The following is a 23544-nucleotide window of genomic DNA, read 5'->3' as shown; positions in this document are numbered from 1 at the left end:
CCAGGATTTGACCCTCAGCTGCCTGACTCGAACCTTTGTGTGCTCAACCATTATGCTCTACTGACCACCACGTAGTACAGACACAGCCACATTGTGCTCCTGGTGGCTCATGTAAGATATAGTGGTGGACAAAGAAAGAGGTGATTAGCTTGTCCCAGTAGGTCAGGCAGGGCTCCCAGCAGGAAACACCACACACACACACACACAAACACACACACACCCCTCCCCTTAGTGTGGAGGACAGATTGTGACTGCATTGGGTAGCATTCTATACAATTCCTGCATTACATGAGGTGACCTAAAAGCTGAGGACAAGAGACAGCTCTGAGGCAGCCTGTGGAAAGCTGCTGACATGGAAATAAGGAGCCGTGATGTCCTGTCCCAACTCTGCCACAGTGTAGGTCTGGGACCCTGAGAGGAAGCAGAAGTAAAGAACTAGGGATCCCAGGTCTTTCCAGAACCTCGCTGAATGGAATTTCTGAGCATGTTGTGCCCCCTCCCCATCCCCAGATTGGAGACCCTCGCTTGGTGATCTGTATGGACTGCTCGGCAGACACCATGACCAACCGCCTTCTCCAGAGGAGTGGGGGCAGCCCGCACGCGGACGACAGAACCGCTATCACCAAGCGCCTTGAGACCTACTACCGGGCCTCCATCCCTATGGTCGCCTACTATGAGACAAAAACACAGCTACGTAAGGTGAGTCACCTCACAGCCCCCCAAAATGAACCAGCCACCCATTTTTTATTCAAAAAAAGAGAAAAAAATAGGAAATTTCGGTTAAGGGATCTTGGAATTAGAACTGCATATAGCTGCACAATTTGGGCCAATATGGGTCCCTTACTCTCTTCACTTTTTTTTTTTTTTTTTTGTGGTACGCGGGCCTCTCACTGTTGTGGGTGGGTCCCTTACTCTCTTCACTTTTTTTTTTTTTTTTTTTTTTTGTGGTACGCGGGCCTCTCAGTGTTGTGGCCTCTCCCGTTGCGGAGCACAGGCTCCAGACGCGCAGGCTCAGCGGCCATGGCTCATGGGCCCAGCCGCTCTGTGACATGTGGGATCTTCCCGCACAAGGGCACGAACCCGTGTTCCCTGCATCGGCAGGCGGACTCTCAACCACTGCGCCACCAGGGAAGCCCTCTCTTCACTTTTGTATGTCATCATATGGACCATGAAAAGCTGGCTATACAATGTTCATAGATGCCATTATGGTTGCTGGAAACCGGTCCTATTTCCAAGAAAGAGGGAGAGAGGGAAGGAGGGAGGGACGGGGGGAGGGAGGGAGGGGGAGGGGAGGGGGAGGGGAGGGGGAGGGAGGGAGGCATGGATGAGGCATAAGTTCTGCCTCCCAGACCTCAGCTGCACAGGAGGATCCAGAAGGTCTCGTCTGGATCTAAAATTCAACAACTTTGCATTTCTAGATTTTTGCCTAGTTCATAATTGGCCCTTGGCTGCCTCAGTTTCTTGCAATGACTAGTGTTATTGGGAGAAGCAGCATATGGGGCCAGGAGAGCAGATGAGATGAAACGATGAGGAAATGGGTGGTGTCAACTCAATGATCATGAGCGCTAATCCATGCTGAGTCCCTGTTAAGTTCATGAATTTGGGAAAACTACCCAATCCCCATTCATTCACTCATTTAATAACTATGTCTCAAGCACCTCCTATGGACCATCCACTGCCCTGGTGGTTTGGATGCAGGTGATAAGATGTGGTTCTTGCCTGCTAGAGCCTTGGGTTTAGTAGGGGAGAGAGACACGCCTGGGGTCACAATATGGGGTCAAAGCAAGCACAGAGTGAGTTCCAAGGGCCCTTTAACCTGGTCTGAGGGGAGACAGAAGGCACTGAGGAAGCTCACCAGAGGAGAACTAAGCTGAGCCCGAGGTGCAGGTGCCGTACGGGGAGCAGAGCACCTCACACAGAACCTCACACAGAAGGAGCTTGGCTGTGACATATAGTGCCAAGGAAACAAGCGACAAGAGGTGGAGGTGGAGAGGCAAGCAAGGACCAGATCAAGATGAACCAATCATAGGAGCCAATAATTATCCTGAGGATGATGATGGGAACTACCAAAGGGGACAGACATAGTCAGGGCTTCCATTTAGAAAGCTCCCTCCATCAGCCTTGTGGAGAATGGGTCCCAAGAAGGTCAGGCCAGGAGACCACTGGGAGGCTGGGGAGTATGCAGGAACCAAACCCTGAGGACCCAATGCAGAGGAGAGAGAGTGAACAGCTACTATCTGCTTTTCCCAGGAAGTTACAAGGAGACACGAGTCAATCAATATCAAACTTGTCTCGGAGACAGCTACATGATCCATTCCTTGGGGAAAACCACTGATAATGAATTCTTATCTTCTGAGCCTGTTAATGGTCCATTTTCCAGACTCCTACGAACTTAGCCCTGTGTCGAATCTGAAAGGTGCTCCATGATTTAACTCAGAGGTGTTATGTATGTGACATGAGAGCTATCATCCCCGCCTTCTGCACCCACAGCAGACACTGCTACAGCATCGTGGTGCTTTCCTCAAGACCCAGACGTGGCCTCATGATGTTGTTAGCACAGCGCGCCAGGCAGCTACTTCCAACTGCTAGGACTTGATGAGCAAGACGAATCCTATTTGCTGTACTTCATGTAACCTCCGGTTGCTACATAAAACAAAGACCTAGATGTTTAGAAACAAGCAAACAAAAAGTGCACTATGTAAGAGCAGGGTCTTAAGAATTCAGAATTCAGGTGGCAGAGGCCTTTCCTGGATTGGTGATTTCCACCCTTCGTGCCGCCTAGAACACACATGGAAATTACCTTCCACTTTCAAGATTTGCAGAGGTGAGAAAAGTCCCTAAGTAATTCAGAGTCAGAAAAGCCCTTTTACCTCTATACTGCATTATTCCAACCTGAATTCTACACACTCACAAATGATTGGCACGTGCATGCGGGGGTAAGCAAGTTCTCAGACAAAGCTGATTTCTGGAATCCTCCTTAGAAATTTAATATCTAAGTTAATGGGAAAGGGAGTTTCCCGTCCCACGCGGCTCATCTCTGCAGCTCCACCCCACCCCCCATTTTGGAGATGCTGGCTGTTGGGTCTGTGGTGAGGTAACATGTATGATCCACTTGGCAAATTTTTTTTTTTTTGCGGTACGCGAAAATGAATGGTGGCTCATGGAAATAAGGAATATCGTGATATTGTTTAAGGCTATCGTGAATAATGATGCATATATGTTTAGCTCACTGTTGTGGCCTCTCCCGTCGCGGAGCACAGGCTCCGGACACGCAGGCTCAGCGGCCATGGCTCACGGGCCCAGCCGCTCCGCGGCGTGTGGGATCTTCCCGGACCGGGGCACGAACCCGTGTCCCCTGCATCGGCAGGCAGACTCTCAACCACTGCACCACCAGGGAAGCCCAAGAAAATTTCTTAAACTAGATGGGGCTGGTGAATGCACTTCAAGATGCAAGTGATATGGATCAGTAGCTAGTGAGATTTCTTTAGGAATTAGAGCTGCCCAGTGGTCCAGCCCAGAAACACAGGACCCTCCAAAAGCACTTCCCTCAGACCTGTGTTGCCCAGTTATGCTTACGGTCGATCCATCCCCTGACACATTTACTGCCTAATGATAATCAGCCCTTTTGGCCTCCAACTAGCTAGAAAAGTGCAATGAAATTTCAAACAAAAGTAATAAAAAAGCAAAGCAAAACTTATATAGCCATTGCCTTATTCTTTGTCTTTGTTATGCCATCATCATACAATAAAGTTAGAAATTCTTGTAACATAAACCAAGGGATAGAAGTATATGTGATCCAAATGGATCCCCTGACCTTCCGTTTTCCTCTCTCACAACGCCAGCTTTGCGCTGCATCTAAGAAAGAATTAGAACTTTCATCCCTGTCACTCCATTCCTCCTTGCACTCAGGGCAGACATCATTCGTCAGCTGTGGTACTTACCTTCCTACCCAGTCTGGATGCCTCAGAAACTCTCAACACAGCAATACAGGTAGTCACACACAACTCACTAGAGTTGACCTGTAAGAGAAAGCTTTTTTCACCTTGAGGGAGAGAATTTATTATTGAAGAAATAATTGAAATGTAGCATTTTGAAGTGAACAGCACAATAATTGTCCAGAGGTTGCCTGGTAGAGAGAATACTGGCCTGGGTATAAGAAAACCCAAGCCACAGTGGTGTGAATGAGCTTTGGGAACTTGGTGAGTCATTTCACAGCTAAACCTCTCAGCAGAATAAAATGGATGGACAGAATGGGATCTCCTGGAATACCCTAGGTCTGTCACTCCATGCTTCTCAGGGAAAAAAAACAAAAAACATAAAACATATATTTGTAATCATAAAAGTAACACAGACTTGTTTTAGAAAATATAGAAAACTAGGTAGTCCCATCACTCAGAGGCAAACATTCTGGATTATTTCCTTCAAATATTTTGGCTATGAATTTTTAAAGCATGATGGTGACCACAGGTATATTCATGAGGTTGTAGGTAAGAGGCACCAACCCTAGCCAGCCTGACCTGAAACACGGAGCTTACTTGTAAGGTTATGTGAACCGAGGCTGAAATGCAGCAGGTCCAGGAAGCCCGTGGGACCAGGCTTCCCTATGCTCTTCACACCTGTCTTTCCCTCCTTCTCTCTCTCATCTTGATTTTTCTCTTTCTCTGGCCCAGAAGCTAGAATATGGCAAACGTGCAGCTTCCATGTTCATGTTACCACAACAGCTCCAAATTCCAGAGAGAAGTATTCTGATTGGCCTTGTTTTGCTCCAGTCCCTGGTCCTATCAGCTATGGCCAGGCAGACGGGGTCACGTGGGGCTTTTTTTCACTTGTTGTGGCTGTTCTATTGAGTGCATAGCACGTGTGGAGACACAGCAATAAACAAGACAAAGTCCCTCACTGAAAAGAGAAGAGCAGTAGACAAGGAAGTAAAATAATTGCTAATAGGATTAGCTCTATGAATAAGACAAAACAGAGTGACTTGTTAGGCGTGGGGACTTTAGACAGGTGCTTGGAAAGTCTCTAAGGAGGTAGCATTTGAATGAAGACCTGACTAATAAAAACATGGTTGCATGGTTGCCTGGGACTCTTCCCTAAAAACTGAGGGGAGAACAAGGAATTTCCAGAAGAGAAGATCTTGTGAACTGGGAGAAATTCCAGAAATAGCTTCCTCAAGTGACATGTACAGAAGTGTATAAATTGATATTTAAAACCTCTCCTTTTGCTAAGGATAAAAGTAACAACTACTTAAAAAAAAGAAACTAGAAAATTTAAGAGCATAAAGATAAAAATTATCCAGAAATCTTCAACCCAAAGATAACAATTAATGAACATTTGATATATTTTCTTACATTTGTGTTTCTTCATTTTTTTAAAATAAATTTATTTATTTTATTTATTTATTTTCGGCTGCTTTGTTTCTTCGTTGCTGTGCAAGCTGTGCGTGGCTTTCCTTAGTTGCAGTGAGCAGGGGCTACTCTTCGTTGTGGTGCGGGGGCTTCTCACAGCGGTGGCTTCTCTTGTTGCAGAGCATGGGCTCTAGGCGCGCGGGCTTCAGTAGTTGTGGCACACGGGCTCATAGTTGTGGTTCGTGGGCTCTAGAGTGTAGACTCAGTAGTTGTGGTGCACAGGCTTAGTTGCTCCACAGCATGTGGGATCTTCCCGAACCAGGGCTCGAACCTGTGTCCCCTGCATTGGCAGGTGGATTCTTAACCACTGCGCCACCAGCGAGGCCCTCTTGATTTTTTAATATACTTTTTGCTCATGGCATCATAAGCCCAGAAATACCCCCAGGCCATAGAGGAAGTGGTCCTGGTAACAGATGATATCCATCCCTAGGTTATTTATTAGTCTTAATCAATTTAAAACATAAAAAGAGAGGCCAATGACTCATTAAACATGCATTCAACAGATGCAGAAAATCCAGTTCCTTGGCAACTTGGCTTTTGTAAAGGAGAAAATAAGTTATTCGTTCAACAGTTCTTCTGCTGCAGTGTCCCAACTTCATAAATAGCTTAGTCATTTTTAGTAAGTCCCAAAATACAGCTGTACCCATTTATTGTTCTGGGTAGTCATCCAACCTGGCAGGAGACTTCCTGTGAACTGAGGGATCAAGAATGAGAAATGTAGTTGCTGCAACTTCCATGAAAGGAGTGGAAGCAGAAGGCAGCATCGAATCAAATTTTACCCCTTGGATGCAACATCCACTTGATAGCCCTTAGCCAAGTGCGTTCCTAAGATAGGAGTCTAGCACAAGGCAAGGAAAAACTCAGATTACTTTTATACCTTGAATTCTCTGTACTCAAATTCTTCTTTCAGTTGGCTAAAATAACTCTTGACCTAATTTTTAGTTCAATCTCTCCACGAATACCTGAGAATGTCACTATGGTGGTTTGTTACACAAATAACCGTTTCACTGTATATAAAATTTAGGTCACAGTATTTCTCTACGGCAAGTCAGTAAACGTTGCCCCGTTGTTTTGAAGCATTTAGTGTGCTGGAAGAAAGGCAAAAACAAATTTGGAAGTAAACTTTTTTCAACTAGTATCTTTAAAGAAAAAATTTTAATGTTTTTCTGTGTAATTTAAAACTGGAGTCCAGATATAGGTCTGATTTTCAATGGCATGACAGTTTTTTTTAACTCAGGAACGTTTGCTGTATTTTTTATGTACCGCTGTTCCTTGTTTTTCTCAAGAACACATAACTCTGTTCCTTCTACCCCAGTGCCATCCAATGGAAATTAAATGTGAGCCGTATGTGTAATTTTAAATTTTCTAGTAGCCACAATATAACGTTAGTTTCAGGTGTACAACATAGTGATTTGAAATTCAAATACATTACAAAATGATCACCATAATGAATCTAGTGACCATCTGTCCCCTTACCAAGTTACTACAGTATTGTTGACCATATTCCTTAGGCTGTATATCACATCCCCATGACTTATCTATTTTATAACTGGAAGTGTGTGTCTCTTAATCTCCTTCACCAATTTGGGCCAACCTCCCAAAACCCCCTTCCCCTCCCTTCTGACAACCACCCATTTTCTCTCTGTGTCTATGAGTCTGTTTTTATTGTTTTGTTTGCTTGTTTTGTTTCTTAGATTCCACATATAAATGAGATCATGCGGTATTTGTCTTTCTCTGTCTTATTTCACTTAGCATAATATCCTCTAGATCCATCTATGTTGTCACAGATGGCAAGAGTTCATTCTTTTTATGGCTGAGTAGTATTCCATTGTTTATGTACCACATCTTCTTTATCCATTCATCTACTGGTGGACGTTAAGTTTGCTTCCGTATCTTGGCTATCGTGAATAATGATGCATATATGTTTTCAAATTAGTGTTTTTGTTTTCTTCGGGTAAATACCCAGAAGTGGAATTGTTGGATCATGCGAAGACTTGACTAAAAAGCAAAGTAGAGGCTTCATTCCTCCTTCATACAATAAATATTCTAGATCAGCATTGTCCAACAGAGATATAATCTGGGCCAAATAGGTGATTTACAATTTCCTAGCAGTCGCATTAACCAAAAAAAAGTAAAAAGAAACAAGTGAGATTAATTTAACAATATATTTTATTTAACCTAATATAGCCTAAATGTTATCATTTTAACATGTAATCAATATAAAAAATCATTAATGAGATGGTTTTATATTCTTTTTTCAATCTATGTCTTCAAAATCTGGTATTTAAGCATATCTCAATTCAGATTCTAAATTTTCATCAGAAATACTAGAATGGTATTTATATCTCATAAAATTTCCAGTTGAAAAGGTAGATTTCACATACCCAACTTGTTCAAATATATATATATATATATATATATTTTTTTTTTTTTTTTTTGGTGGTATGTGGGCCTCTCACTGTTGTGGCCTCTCCCGTTGCGGAGCACAGGCTCCGGACGTGCAGGCTCAGCGGCCATGGCTCACAGGCCCAGCCGCTCCGTGGCATGTGGGATCTTCCTGGACCAGGGCATGAACCCGTGTCCCCTGCATCGGCAGGCGGACTCTCAACCACTGCGCCACCAGGGAAGCCCCAAATATATTTTTTAATGTTCCAATAATTGAGTCAAATATTAGTTTTAAAAGTTAGATTCACTTTAATTATAGAATATCAAAAACTTAATTCCTCATTTATACTAGCCACATTTCAAGTGTTCAGTAGCCACCTGTGGCTAGTGTTTACTGTATCCTGGATAGTTCTAGCCTCTTCTAGAAAGTTTGAACTAAGTACTGCAAGTAATGAAGGGAACCACTAATTTCAAGCAGGGACATGGCTGATCAGATCTGTTTTAGAAAAGTCACTTTAAGAAAGGACAGTTTTTTGTTTTTTCATGTCTGTGAGAAGATGTTAGTCAAATTTGAACTACAGACAGAATTGAGAGGAAGAGAAAGAAGGAAAGGGAGTAGCAGGTAACATTTTAAATGGACAAACTGCTGGTACTTTGGGAAGTCCTGCGTATAGAACCATCATTAATGTGCAGATTATGAATCATCCTTGTATTTTTGCTAAAGCTTGTCCTTAAAGCTCTCTAAAGTAAAGGTGTACATAGTCCTCCTTCTTTCTAAGGCCTTGAGAGTGAGGAGTAATGTGTGGCCTGACCAGATCTCTGAAATGGACAACTCCCCAGGGGCAGCCTTTTCCATGACCCCGACTTTGGAAAAGCGCATCTAATGATTGTCCAGAGACATGCACAAGTGCTGCATGTGAAGGGCTTGGCCATGGCTGGGCACCACGCTCTCCTCTGGCTGTGAGGGATCCCTGTGGTGTGGGGCTCTGTCTGGTTGAACAGAGGACTGGGTTAGAAGAGGAAAAAGGTGGCCAACACCCACACAATCATCATAAAACACTCAATAGCAGCTTGGTTTTTTCCCAGGAGCCCCATGGCGCCAATGAAACTCAAGCAATGTTTTGAACAGTGTAGGAAAATTCAGGAAAAACACTCCATCTGGGCAGTGTTTGAACCAGCCAACTGTTTTTTGTTTTTTTAAAAAAAATTTTATTTATTTATTTATTTTTGGCTGTGTAGGGTCCTCGTTTCTGTGCGAGGGCTCTCTCCAGTTGCGGCGAGCGGGGGCCACTCTTCATCGCGGTGCGCGGGCCTCTCACTGGCGCGGCCTCTCTTGTTGCGGAGCACAGGCTCCAGACGCGCAGGCTCAGTAGCTGTGGCCCAGGGGCCTAGTTGCTCCGCGGTATGTGGGATCTTCCCAGACCAAGGCTGGAACCCGTGTCCCCTGCATCGGCAGGCGGACTCTCAACCGCTGCGCCACTGGGGAAGCCCCAGCCAACTGTTTTTTTTTTTTTTTTTTTAACATCCTTATTGGAGTATAATTGCTTCACAATGGTGTGTTAGTTTCTGCTTTATAACAAAGTGAATCAGCTATACATATACATATGTTCCCATAGCTATTCCCTCTTGCGTCTCCCTCCCACTCTCCCTATCCCACCCTTCTAGGTGGTCACAAAGCACTGAGCTGATCTCCCTGTGCTACGCGGCTGCTTCCCAATAGCTATCTATTTTACATTTGGTAAAGTATATATGTCCATGCCACTCTCTCACTTCGTCCCAGCTTACCCTTCCCCCTCCCCATGTCCTCAAGTCCATTCTCTACATCTGCATCTTTATTCCTGTCCTGCCCCTAGGTTCTTCGGAAGCTTTTTTTTTTTTTTAGATTTCATATATTTGTGTTAGCATACAGTATTTGTTTTTCTCTTTCTGACTTACTTCACTCTGTATGACAGTCTCTAGGTCCATCCACCTCACTACAAATAACTCAGTTTCGTTTCTTTTTATGGCTAATATTCCATTGTATATATGTCCCACATCTTCTTTATCCATTCATCTGTCTATGGATACTTAGGTTGCTTCCATGTCCGGGCTATTGTAAATAGAGCTGCAATGAACATTGTGGTACATGACCCTGTTTTTTTTTTGGTTTTTGTTTTTGTGGTACGCGGGCCTCTCATTGTTGTGGCCTCTCCCGTTGCGGAGCACAGGCTCCGGACACTCAGTCTCAGCGGCCATGGCTCACGGGCCCAGCTGCTCTGCGGCATGTGGGATCTTCCCGGACCGGAGCACGAACCCGTGTCCCCTGCATCGGTAGGCGGACTCCCAACCACTGCACCACCAGGGAAGCCCAACATGACTCTTTTTGAATTATGGTTTTCTCAGGGTATATGCCCCAGCCAACTGTTTTACGGTTCATAAATTCAAGGAACTAAAGAGTAGACAAAACGTGCAATTCCCAAGGTGGTGTAACTACTTTCCTAATTTGCAATCTGTTCTGCTGATGGCTGGGCAGAAATACTATCTCTGACTGCTCTACTTTTCCTTCCAGAAGTCAGGTGAAACCTCAGAAATTTAATCATATTTCCTGTTCACTTGCCTTTAGTTTATTTATTTAAAAAAATCTTTTGTATATTGATCAGGGTATCACTTACTGCAGGATTTTATATCAAGTCTCAGACCAAAAGTGATAAATTCTTCAAGTCAGAAGCAAATCCACTCACCTGGTTTTCAATTAAATTAAATATATGAAAACCTTATACATTCTGACTCTGCTGATTCAGAATTGGAGATCCTTTGGGAAAAGATCATGAAGCTTACTTTTACTCTTCATGGGAAAAAAGGGTTGCTGTAAATTAATATTATCACATTGATTATGGGGTGAAAACTTACCGTATGTGGGAGGACACCTTATTTTCGAGTTTGCACAATTGCTGAGGAAGTTCTCTTCACACTGTACAATTAGTATGCTAATTACACAGGATTCTTATCTGTTCATCAAGGACTAAACACTAGCACCTTGTAAGCTCATTTAAATTTGCTCAAGTTGTAAGCACTAAGAATAGCTCCTATAGCTTAGAAAGCACTTAGGAAGTTGGTTCTTTTCCATTTCCTATGAGTTCCACAGTTAGATATGAAAATATAAAAACCACTTGTTGTTCTCTTAAAATATTCCCCATGTGGGAATTAGATGAGATTCAGGAAATGATCAGGTCATCTCTGAAGAACTGAAGGAGAAATCTGGAGAGTAGACAGAGGGCTTTGATCCCACTCAGTTCAGTTGGGCTCTCTTTTGCTCCATAAAAATCCAGTCTATACCTTCCCCTCCCCCCGCCCACACACACAGAGCTTCTATAAGAAGAAAGATGTTATCTCATTGCCTCGCAATTTTTGTTCTCAGAATTCTGCTTCTTGGGCCCAATGAGGGTCTCAGATTAACTTCATATATTTCCCACTCACCCAAGTCAAAGGCTGCTTTTTGCATCTAGAAAGTCTCATTATTTGATTCTGTCTTGAAATCTCCTCACGTCCTTAGGCTCCACAGAGGCACACACCACAGCACGTGACTCTGGATGGCAATGAGCAGCTTTCTTTTATTTAATTAAATAAATAAAGGCCTGGATTTAAGCCACAAAGCAAAATGAAGAGGGAGGTTTTGGATGGAAATAGAAGCGGGAGATGGCTCAGCTAAAGCTCCAGGGCATGACTCACTCCCTCAACCCAGCTTGCAGCTTCCCCCAAACATCAGCCTTGGCCTGATTGACAAGATCCCGCTGCAAAGCCTTCTGCCTCCCAGTCTCAGACGTCAGAAAGTATCAAGTGTCGCACTTCAGATGCTTGTGCTCATTAGCCCTTGTTTCTGAAACCAAGTTGCCCAGCTTTTACAAGAGAGAATCCATATCTTTCTATAAAGTCCAGATAGTGGGTCAGAAAATGGGCTCCAAGAGTGTGTTTCTGCTCCTACAATAGCCTGTTTCTGTGAGGAAAGTGAAGAAGGAATGGGAAAATGAGGGTACTTTTTTTTTTTAATTGAAATATAGTTGATTTACGATGTTGTGTTAGTTTCAGGTGTACAGCAAAGTGATTGTTATACATATATATTTATATTCATTTTTTAGATTCTTTTCCATTATAGGTTATTACAAGATATTGAGTATAGTTCCCTGTGCTATACAGTAGGTCCTTGTTGGTTATCTATTTTATTTTTTTAATTTTTAAAAATATTTATTTATTTATTGGCTGCTTTGGGTCTTAGTTGCGGCACACGGGATCTTTCGTTGCAGCATGTGAGCTCTTCATTGTGGTGCGTGGGCTTCTCTCTAGTTGTGGCACACAGGCTCTCTAGTTGTGACACCTGGGCTCAGTAGTTGCAGCATGAGGGCTTAGTTGCCCCACGGCATGTGGGATCTTAGTTCCCTGACCCGGGATCGAACCAGGGTCCCCTGCATTGCAAGATGGATTCTTAACCACTGGACCACCAGTGAAGTCCCTGGTTATCTACTTTACATAAGGCAGTGCGTATATTTTAATCCCAAACTCCTAATTTATCCCTCCCCCGTGCCTTTCCCCTTTGGTAGCCGTAAATTTATTTTCTATGTCTATGAGTCTATTTCTGTTTTGTAAATAAGTTCATTTGCATCATTTTTTTTTAGATTCTACATATAAGCGATATCATATGATATTTGTCTTTCTCTGACTTACTTCACTTATAATCTCTAGGTCCATCCATGTTGCTGCAAATGGCATTATTTCACTCTTCTTTAATGGTTGAGTAATATTCCATTGTATATATGTACCACATCTTCTTTATCCATTCATCTGTCAATGGACACTTAGGTTGCTTCCATGTCTTGACTATTGTAAATAATGCTGCTGTGAACATTGGGGTGCATGTATCTTTTCGAATTATAGTTTTCTCCAAATATATGCCCAGGAGTAGGATCACTGGATATCTAGAGGATACTTTCTAGATACCTATTTAGAGCCAATCTCTGAGGAAACAAATGTTTCTGTTTGATTATGTCAACCTATTCCTTAAAAACCATTACCCGACTCCCCATTATTCTTATATAATAGTCTATTAGCCTCTTTATAGTCAACCTCTTTTTATTATTCCAGCTTCACTCCTTGCTACTCCCACTAAGTTCAACCATCCAGCTATTTTGAACTGGTGGATGTAATATACAAGGATGTAGTCAACACGTACAAGGACTTTGGAGTCAGAGACCTGGGTTTGAACCAGGTGTCTGACACTTGCTTAGCTGTATGACCTTGGGAAATTTAATTCATCTTTCAGGACCTGAGTTTCATCATCTGTGAAATGGGGATAACAATACCTGTCACCTAAGATCATTGTTAGAATTACCTGTTTGTTTAAAAGCACTTGTGCTAGGGAGGAGGGGAGGATGGAGCAGGGGTTGGAAGAAGGGAGCAAGTGAGAGGAGAGGGAATGAGAGAGGAGCAGAAAAGGGACGGTGTGATAGATGGAGGGAGCCCAGTAGGGAGTGAGGGAGTGAGCAAAGCAGGGATGGAGGAATGGACGGGATTAAGAGAGGGCAGGAGGGAGGGGAGAAAAGGAAGCGAGAAAGTAAAGCAAGGGTGGAAGTGAAAAAAATAGCACTTATGCTTCATTAGTAGTAAAGTGTATTATTTTTAATGATGATGATGACGACGACAGCTTTCCTCAGGAAGCTTCCTGCCCTCCCAAGATGGTGTAAAGTATCCCTTTATCCAGAGCTCCTGTGCTTACCTGACAACAGCGTGAATTCCTGTTGTTTGTCTTTACCCTTGAGCTGTGAGCTCCTTGAGAGCAGGACCATTATGTCCATTTCACCGTGGTTTCTCCAGCATGTAATATATTGTTGGCACCCAGAAGATGTTTGTTGGTTGAAAGGGAAAAGAAGAAGAGGTAAAGCAACAAGCAAGGTGCTATGAGGGACAGAAAACAGCAACGTCCCTGCCCCCAAGATGGAGAGCCGCCAGCCAGGGAGACAAACCAACTGCGGGTTGCTCTTTAACCCTCCTGTAAGGATCAAGTATGATACGTTTATGGGGAAGAGGGGTAGAAGCTGAAAAAATGTTTTTAGGTTTTATTTTTTCCTTGTGAGATACAGCATACATACAGGAATGTGTAAAAGTTATATGTAAAATTTGAAGAATTATAAAATGAACACCGTGTAATCACCATGCAGGTCAAGAAACAGCAGACAGTCACAGAAGCTCTGCCACATGTCTCTCCCTCCCAATCAAATCTCCCTTCTTCTCCCCAGGAAGTAACCACCATCCTGACTTTTATAATTATTTCCCTGGTTCACTGTGGTTTTATCATCTGTGTATGGATCCCTAATCGATATAATTTAGCTTTGCTCATTTTTGAACTTCATATAAATTGAATCGTACTAAATGCATATTTTTTCAATTTGTTTCTTTCCCTCAACCTTGTGAGATTAATCCACGTTGCTGGATGTAGCTGTAGTTTGTTTTTTCCATTACTATAGTATTCCATTATATGACTATGCCACAATTTATTTATCCATCTACTGCTGATGGACATTTGCACTTTTTCCGGTTTGGGACTACTACAAACAATGCTTCTACAAACATCGTTATTATCTATTTTCTAGGATATTTAAACATTTACTTTTTTTTTTTATCTGGCTGTGCCGGGTCTTAGTTGCACATGGGATCTTTGTTGTGGCGTGCGAACTCTTAGTTGTGGCATGTGGGATCTAATTCCCTGACCCGGGATTGAACCCGGGCCCCCTTGCATTGGGAGCATGGAGTCTTACCCACTGGACCACCAGGGAAGTCCCTAAATGTGTACTTTTTTTTTTCCTTTTGAGCATTCATTCTACCTCTGGAATCCCAGGGGTTGTGAAATCAAAACTCATCTGCACAAAGAAGGTAGACAGGAACTGAAGCAATCATCTAGAGTTTCTCAAAGTGTGGTCCGAGATGATCCACATCAAAATCATTTGTAGAACTTGATTAAATTCGCGGATTAGAAGGCCCAGCCGAAACTCACCAAATGAGAACCTCTGGAGATGAAGCATGAAAAAGCTGCATTTTAGCAAGCTCACAACCCCGCCCCCTCCATGAGTCTCATTCGCATCACCAGGCCTCTACTTTCTATGGATACTACATGTGCGGTGGGACAAATCTCAGTGGCTGTCACAATATTAGGAAATTTTGAGAGGAGCGGGTGGTAGTGCCTTCATGCCCAGGAAATCAGCTCCCTCCTACTTCCTGTTGTTGGCTCCTTGCCCTGGCGTATCAACAATCTCCAAGAGGGCTCTGCCCTTAGCACTTAGCACACCTGCAAGTTGAGGTCTCAACTTTTGCTTTCTTTTCCACACCCGTCCTTCTCATCCCCCAACCTCTGCCCTATTCCTACCCTGCTCCAAACACTCCAGAACACTCATAAGGTCTCATTTTAACTAACTCAAAGCCTTTCCGTGACCTTTAACAATACTTTATCTACCTCAATAAGCACCTAGCTCTTGCTGTTGTTGTTAGACGGGCTGTAGGTTCACAGCAAAATTGAGCACAAAATAGAGTTCTCATATTCCCCGTGTCCCAAAACACACTCAACCTCTCCCACTATCAACATTCCACACGGAGTTCCCCGGTGGCCTAGCGGTTAGGATTCCGAGCTCTCACTGCAGGGGGCCTGGGTTCAATCCGTGGTCGGGGAACAGAGATCCTGTAAGCCGTACGGTGTGGCCAAAAAAAACCCCCCAGAACACAAATATCCCACACAGGAGTAGCACATTCGTTATAACTGATGAACCTACATCAACACATCATTACCACTCAAAGTCCATAGTTTACATTAGGGTTCACTCTTGGCGTTGCACGTTCTATGGGTTTTGACAAATGTATAGCAACATGTATCCACCATTATAATATCACACAGAATAGTTTCACTACAATAAAAATCCTGTGTTCCACCTACTCATTCCTCTCTCCCCCCAGCTCTCGACCTTTTCTACTGTCTCCACAGTTTTGCCATTTTTCCATTACATCATATTGTATGCAGCCTTTTAAGATTGGCTTCTTTCATTTAGTAATATGCATTTAAGTTTCCTCCAAGTCTTTTCATGGCTTGAGAGCTCATTTCTTCTGAGCACTAAATAATATCCCATTGTCTGGATGTACCACAGTTTATTTATCCACTCACCTAAGGACATCTCGGTTGCTTCCAAGTTTTGGCAATCATGAATAAAGCTCCTATAAACGTGTGTGCAGGATTTTGTGTGGACATACGTGTTCTACTCCTTTGGGTAAGTACCAGAGCACAGGCTGCCGGATCATATGCTAAGCGTGTTTAATTTGTAAGAAACCGCCAAACTCTTTCCCCAAGTGACTGTACCCTTCCGCATTCCCATCAGCAAAGAATGAGAGTTCCTGTTGCTTCACATCCTCACCAGTATTTGATGACGTGTTTTAGATTTTGCCCATTCTAATAGGTGTGTAGTCGTGTCTTGTTTTTCTAATTAGGCACCTAGTTTTTAAACAACTACTCTTTTCTCTGTGATTTTGGAGTCCTGTGTTTTAAAATTTTGCACAGCAACTTATAAGCAGGTAATCTTTTTTATTCCTAAAAGTGGCCTTATTTAAAAACATTTCTTAAGACTAACTTTCTCTTTCTTTCCTTTTTAACACAGATAAATGCAGAGGGGACGCCAGAGGAAGTTTTTCTTCAACTCTGCACAGCTATTGACTCTATTTTCTGAAGGCAAAAATGCATGTATGTTAAGGAGAGTGGAGACAGAGAAAAATATTAAAAGTTCATCCCTTAACACTGTATGTTTCCATTTAAACATTCTGTATGCCCCCCGCCCCCAAATCCTGACATTGCTGTCTGCTTCCCAGCTTGACCTGAGAGGTGTCTGGAAATCATGCATGGTGTATTTGGTATTATCCAACCTTTTCCTCCTAAGTCAGACAGCTGTCTGCACTCACAGCAGCACACTTTTCTATCACCTCTGAGCTAAATTAGTACATGAACAGCAGTGCAGTGCCCATCTGTGTCAGTTGTGCCTTCAGGACTTACTAGGGTCTGATCATTCGGTTCTACTCTCTGCAGATAGGGAGGAGTTAGCATCCCTAACGCCCTGTCACATCGTCCTTCCTCTTCTGAAGATCTATCTCTTGTTACCTGATTAAGGCCCTTAAGATGGGGGGCAGGCCTGAGCCTCTTCCTCTGGACGTTTCCTCAAGTCTCATCCAGCTCAGAGCTGAAGAGATTGGGTTGACGAGACAACACAAATTGTTCATAAGAAATTTGATTAAATTTGAAAAAATGTGATAAGAGCTTTTTTGTATGTGAAATTGTATAGCTTTTCCAAGATAGCAAAATCTAGACTAGTCACCGGTAACATTTCTCTATTCATTTCTATGATACTGGCTACTTGGAATAGTGTCGTATTGGCTAAGTGAACAAATTGGATAAATTATCTAATAACCTAGTCTCTTCTATACCTGGTGGTGCATTTGGGGAATTATACGTTAAAACCAATGACCAAACAGAATTTAAAAGCATGCGGTGGTTTGGTATCACATTCACTGGACTAATGTCAACTTATGGCTTTGGTTTTAAATGATTATCTAGTTACCAAGCAAGTAAGAAATATAGTAACAAAACTGACGTGGGTGGAAAGGGCATGTCAGTACACCATGTTTAACAGATACCAATGCTGTATTTCTTCCATACAGGCCTTTTCCAGGGGTGTGCAAACCTTTTATCCGTATGTACAATTGTGTTTCCTCAAACCAAACTGGTGAAGTTTGGTTTCTCTTTTGTGCTATCAGTTGCCAAATAAGAGTTTCTTATATATTCTACTGGAATAACTGCATCTTCCATTCAGTCACTAGAAAAGACCACAGTTTCCGTTTGCATGATTTTTTTTTTCTTCAATGGTTGTGCAGATAAGGATCCATTTCTGGGACAGAACTGTATTTTTAAAATCTTTTTTTTTTCTTGAAATGGATATGTATAAATAAAGTAAATGGAACACAGGATAACTTTTTTCTATTTATTTGTAACTCACATCATTCTGGAAAGCATTTGAAGCCTTATTCCAAACAGAATTAGAAGCAAACACAGTAAGAGTTGAGATTTATGATATGCTCATATGGTTTTAATTTTGGCCATAGGCCAGTTTTGAGCTATTACAGAAAGAACTTCCAGTGTAATTCATGATACATGGTATTTCCTTTTACTCTAGCAGTCATTCTTAAACAGAAATGTCAGTGTTTGCTAAAGAAGAAATTAAATTTCTTTGGTTACAATTACGCCTCTATTAACAAAAAGGGGCATGTTCCTACAACTCACACGGTTGTCAAATACTTCATTACTACCCCGAGTTGTAACACTCTCTACAGGGGAGGACAAGGAGTATTTGAGCAAATTAGAAAAAGAGAGTTACAGGATGAAAATCATCAGTTGTGCCAGAAAACACAAAGTGACTCTTTGTAGGAATTAACATTCTTTAAACACATACCACATATTGGTCAACAGCCCATGCCCACCACAGCTTTGATAGACAGCAGGGCAGCAGACAAGCCCAGCCATGGCTTTTATGGCTGCAGTTGGCCACCCTCTTGAAAAAGATCAGCAGGGGTAAACGGCTTTGCCCGGAAGAAGAGTATCTAGAGGTGCAAAGCAAGTCTTCTACAGAACTGTTAAAACAGGTCGACTGACTTGAATGGCTTGATATGACATCACTGAAGTCACTAAAGTAGGAAAGGACCTTAGAGGTCTCTGCCCCTCGAAGAAGACCTTGTCTGTATGTGGAAGACATCAGAACACAGTCCAAACTCCTTTACAATGATCTACATTCAAGGCCTCACCTGATCTGGCCCTCTGCCCTCTCTCACCTCAACAACTACCACTCTCCTCTTACTCATTTGGTTCAAGCTACACTGGCCCTCTTAACGTTGCCTGAACAAGCTAAGCTCTCTACTGGATCAGGACGCTTGCCCTTGCTATCCTTCTGCCTCTTCCTCCAGATTACCCACAAGGCTAACTCCCTCACTCCATTTAGGTCTCTGTTCAAATTTACCCTTGTTGTTGAGGTGTTCTTTGATTATTCCCTCTAAATAGCAGGCTGGTCCCGATTCGTCCATCATTTTTTTTTTCAAGCATTATTTTTCTTCACAGCATTTATGTCTGCATAAAATTACATAGTATTTTTTATTTACTTGTTTACCGCAGGTCTTCGGCATTAGAATATAAGCTTCAGAAGGGCAAGGCTCTGTATCCTCAGTCCCACACATAGCAGTCATTATGGAGAACTAACATTTAAATCCTCTGAACCTTAGTTTTCTCATCTGTACCATGGAGGTCACAATAGTAAGCAACCTCATAGAGGTGTTGTGCTGATTAAGCAGGTTAATAATACATGTAAATCATTTACTAGTTCCTAGTGCTCAATAAGAGGCAGCTCTTTGTCAACCTTTGTTGAGGGTCTCACTTCCACAACTGAGACTAGGACCCAGAATTTCCATGCTAGTTAACATTATATCACTCTAAAAACATGGCAGAAAATGGGGTCCCAGAGAGAACCAAAATCTCAGCCACCCAGGTTTGAACCACATCCTCCAGATAAAATAGGATGTAATGATCCTTTATTCCTCCCAGAGCCCCGTAAAGGAGATCTCCTGAGGCAAACCCTCTAAGGGTCCCACAGATGCACTCACAGACACACTCAGACACAGGTGGTTTCTCTAACTTCCTAGAGAAAAATGTAACCAAAACATTGGTCCTACTACCAATAAATATTTATCGAGAATCTACTAAGAGCCAGGCCCTAGGGATAAATATAGACACAGATGGTCTCTGTTCTCATGGAGCTAAATGTGACACCATGCTCAAAAATCCATTTAATCAGCTACTTGAACTGTAGGGGAAAAGGTTTTTTTTTTTTTTTTTTCCTGGGATCATATAAACAGAAGCCCATTTTTCTTCAAGATGTGAAATAAAAACAAACCTTTAGAACCTAAATAGGACATAATCTTGTGTAAAAATCTACTTGTTATCTGGAGGCTTTCAATCTACCCAGTGTACCTAGAATAATGCCCTTCAAACTCTGTTATCCACAGTAAGAAGTATAGTTTATACAGCATGCCACTCTTATGTTTATAACTACCATAGAAATTTGCAAAGTATTTATCCTTAATACATGTCATATATTATTTTTTTAATTTCATAAAAAAATGTTCCTCATACCTCAGTAAATTGTTGTGTTCTGCAATTTAATTTAAACAAAAGAGAAAAGGAGAGAAAAATGGACACAGCATACTATTAGGTTAAGTGAGAGGCACCAAACATGCATGGAAACAAATCATACCTGAGGCAGAAGACCCAAGTCTTCAGTCCCAGCTTTGCCTAAAGCCTCATGACCACATGTTTGCTGTCAAATTAGAATATGTAAATTATGTGTTTTCCTAATTCGTCATGGGGCAGACGGTTTCACAGACCGATGGGTTTCCCCATCCACAGATATGCTGCTCTATTCTGAGCTATAAACCTGGACGTGCGCTCACGTCTGTACTCTAGGGTGCATACCGCACCAGAAGAGAAGACAGAAAAGCAACTCCTGCACACCTCCACCTCCACCATCTCTGAGACCCCTGACACAAAGGGAACATTCTTGCTCAGACGCTGACTCTGAAGCAATCTGTCTGGGCTAAAATCTAAGCATCACCACTTTACTAACTATATGACCTTGGGCAAGTTACTTAACCTCTCTGGCTAGATTTCCTCATATGAAAACAGGATAAAAATGAACCTGCCTCATAAGGTTGTAAAGATTAAATTCGTTACTGTATGCTTGCTTGGCACATAACAAGCACTTTATCAGTGTCTGCTATTATTCTTAGCATACATCACACACCAACCAAAATCCCCTCTGCCTAAAAACATTAAAGCAGTGGTTTTAGGTGTCATTAAAAGTTCCTTCAGTTCTTAGCAAATAACTTGAGCAGAATATTTCAGGAAATACAACTGACCTACCGAATACTACTAAATAAGTGATGCTTTAATAAGTAGGTCTATGTTGTCTTTTACAACCAATGCTTCTATGTAGGAGATGGAAGGCCTACTTGCAAATGAGAGCCCTGTGCATTCCTCACATTAAAACAACAAAACACATTACCACTACTACTACCCTTTTAAAGCAATGAGGACTATTTGCTTGGAGCTGAAAAATGCAAAATAAACACATCTTTGCTCAAGCAGAAAATTTTGTTACTCAAAATTCTCAAAATCTTTTTCCTTAAAAAATACATTTAAGTGGATTTATTTTGTCTATTCTGCTTATATAAATATCAATTGTATCACTCTTTCAAAGCATACTTCACACTTTATGGGATTTCTGAATGGCTCTGAATGGTTCTCCAAAACTGACTGGTATTACTTCTATGCAAACACAGAAGTTACCATCAAGTGCTACTTCAACTTTACTACAAGTTGAAGGTAGATCTCTGGCATATTCACTTGAAGTATAATAGCCAAATGCCCAGAATGTTAATGATTCCCCTCTTCTTGCCCCAACTAATAATTCCAGAGCAAAAACTCTAATTCAAGTCCATTTCCTTTTCTTCTGATGTGATATATTTTATCAAAATCATCAGTATTCTTTAATCAATATATTACTTTAAAATTCTCATATTTCTATAGTTAAAACTGTATTACTTTTCTCAACTGAAAGAATTCAGGGTATTATTTCAGTACCCTGCAATGTATTGAAGAGGACTGGTAAATAATGTCCCCTTGATTTAAAATTGGAAAAAACAGGAGACTCTAAAAATTGCGTCAGTATACTTAATCAATCTTAGAATATTTGTATTTTCTTTTCCAGTAGTCAATAATAATTTCCAGGGAATACAGCGATTTTCAAAAACCACTTATTTAACACATGGGGGGCTTATTTCATCAGAAAGAATGATAGTTAGGTTAAAAGTTTTCAACCTAAGTTTAGTTTTCACATCTGGACATTAATAATTGTCTTTTTCTTTAACCATGGTACATATTCTTTTTTGTTAACCTAGTTTAGTGTTTCAGCACACACACTGAGTGAAAACATTACCATCTTTTACAGAGATTCTCAAGTTTACCTTCTTTTCCATCATATAGTCCTTACTCTTTTTTAATGGACAGATAGGTAAAGGAAAAAAAAAAAAAACCTTAAAAAAATTGTTTTGGTTTTAATACTAGTAAAAATAAAATCCAAAATCTAACCGAAGGAAGTCACAACAAGCATTCTATAATATAAACAGACAGTATCCACATAGTTTATTTCTCACAGTTCTTCTGACAAATGAACATTATTCAAGAACATACTGTATACACAGATAAGAAGAAACATACAAAATGTTTTAAATGATGCACAACAAAATCCAGCAGTATAAAAGAATGCATGTGAACTCTTGCTCACTGCACAGACTAAATTTAATCACTTGTTTAAATAGTAATAAAAATACAATCTTTTATGGATCTTGTGCAGACTACAAAAGAGGGAAATTATTACCATATATATGATTTTTCTATTAGGCAGTTTTCTTCTATGAGTTGCACTGACAACTCCAAATACAGAGGCAGAAGGCTGTGTATTTTAAAGGAATTAATGTTGTGAATTAGAGACTTTACACGGTTACTACCACTGGCACTTTTCACCATAGTTTGTACACATCACATGATCATCTTATATAACATTACATTTAAAAAATATATCTGAGTGACAATTTTATAACATTCACACACCATGAGTTGGTTAAGGAAGCAATGCCACAGTTGCCTCCTGTAGTGCTTCACTGTTGGTAATAAGGACAGTTCATTGTGGTTAAAAGAAATTAGACATCAACATGGTTAAGCAGCTCCAATTTACTAAAGGCCATCAGCGGCCATCACTGGGACAGTGAGTTCTTTTAAAGTGTATATATCCTAGAAGCAAACACCATCATTGGTTAAAACTTTGTCTAAGGAAGTCAGTTTCTGTGCTGGAAACTATTTTCACAAAACTGAAAGCTACTAAACTGTTTTAATATAAATACTTTGTCTTCTCATTAGCATATTTATGACCAAGTTCTTTGAAACCTTTGGAATTTACTCTCTCTTTAATATGTGCTCTCATTTCCATCTCACCCATTTAAGATCACCACCTAAAAGGCTTTAAGGTGGTGGTGCGAATTTCACCAGGGAAACCCTTTTGCTCACCAGGAATGTTCAGCTGCTGAACAGTGATCTAGAGCCACAACGGTGCAGAGCTGTTGACGAGAACACTCAGGAAGCTGTCATGCTGTGAGTGTCATTTCAGGGAAAGTAGAGAATCTTTCCAAACTGTGCACATAATTCACAATGATACCATTGCTATGTGTTGAAGAGGACTAGTATATGATGTTCTCTTCCATGTCATCTGTTTGCTGGAAAGTAGTTTGGGTCAAGGTAATTATAACTGGTGCCCTGGGACACACAGTAGTCTCTGTCTAAGAATGTCTCTGACCTATAAACAGGTTCTAGTTGGTGATCTTCCTTGTGAATATCTGTTTCATGAAGGCTGAAAAGAAAACACACACACACACACACACACACACATACAAACACATCATTACATGGCATTGGATGCATTTTGGTCTAGATATTATCAAACTTCCTCACAGCTCTACCTGTTTAAATCCAATAATCTCTCAAAATCTCTAATGGAAAGTTACTTGCGATATGGTGTCATTAAGGAAAATTTCTTAATTGTCTAGA

The 23544-nt window shown here is 41.4% G+C and overlaps 2 protein-coding genes across 10 annotated transcripts in view; one reads left to right on the top strand and one right to left on the bottom strand.

Annotated features, from left to right (window-relative positions):
- AK5 (adenylate kinase 5) overlaps positions 1-17804 on the top strand; it is a 239190-nt gene extending 221386 nt beyond the window's left edge. For all 3 annotated transcript variants that reach the window (XM_060304067.1, XM_030865986.2, XM_030865985.2), the window contains 2 exons: positions 511-699; positions 16454-17804. In XM_060304067.1, the coding sequence (XP_060160050.1) occupies positions 511-699; positions 16454-16522 (258 nt within the window). In that variant the 3' untranslated portion in view covers positions 16523-17804. The remainder of the gene's footprint in view (positions 1-510; positions 700-16453) is intronic.
- A 4249-nt stretch (positions 17805-22053) lies between these two features.
- The window catches only part of ZZZ3 (zinc finger ZZ-type containing 3), a 102316-nt gene continuing 100825 nt past the window's right edge, over positions 22054-23544 (bottom strand). For all 7 annotated transcript variants that reach the window (XM_030865984.3, XM_030865977.2, XM_030865980.2 and 4 more), the window contains one exon: positions 22054-23347. In XM_030865984.3, coding sequence (XP_030721844.1) covers positions 23203-23347 — 145 coding nt within the window. In that variant the 3' untranslated portion in view covers positions 22054-23202. The remainder of the gene's footprint in view (positions 23348-23544) is intronic.

Source organism: Globicephala melas, chromosome 1 (assembly GCF_963455315.2).
Source record: "Globicephala melas chromosome 1, mGloMel1.2, whole genome shotgun sequence".
NCBI classification, from domain to species: Eukaryota; Metazoa; Chordata; class Mammalia; order Artiodactyla; family Delphinidae; genus Globicephala; species Globicephala melas.
The sequence above is the reverse complement of the archived record's forward strand: the minus strand, read 5'-3'. Positions and strand labels throughout refer to the sequence as shown.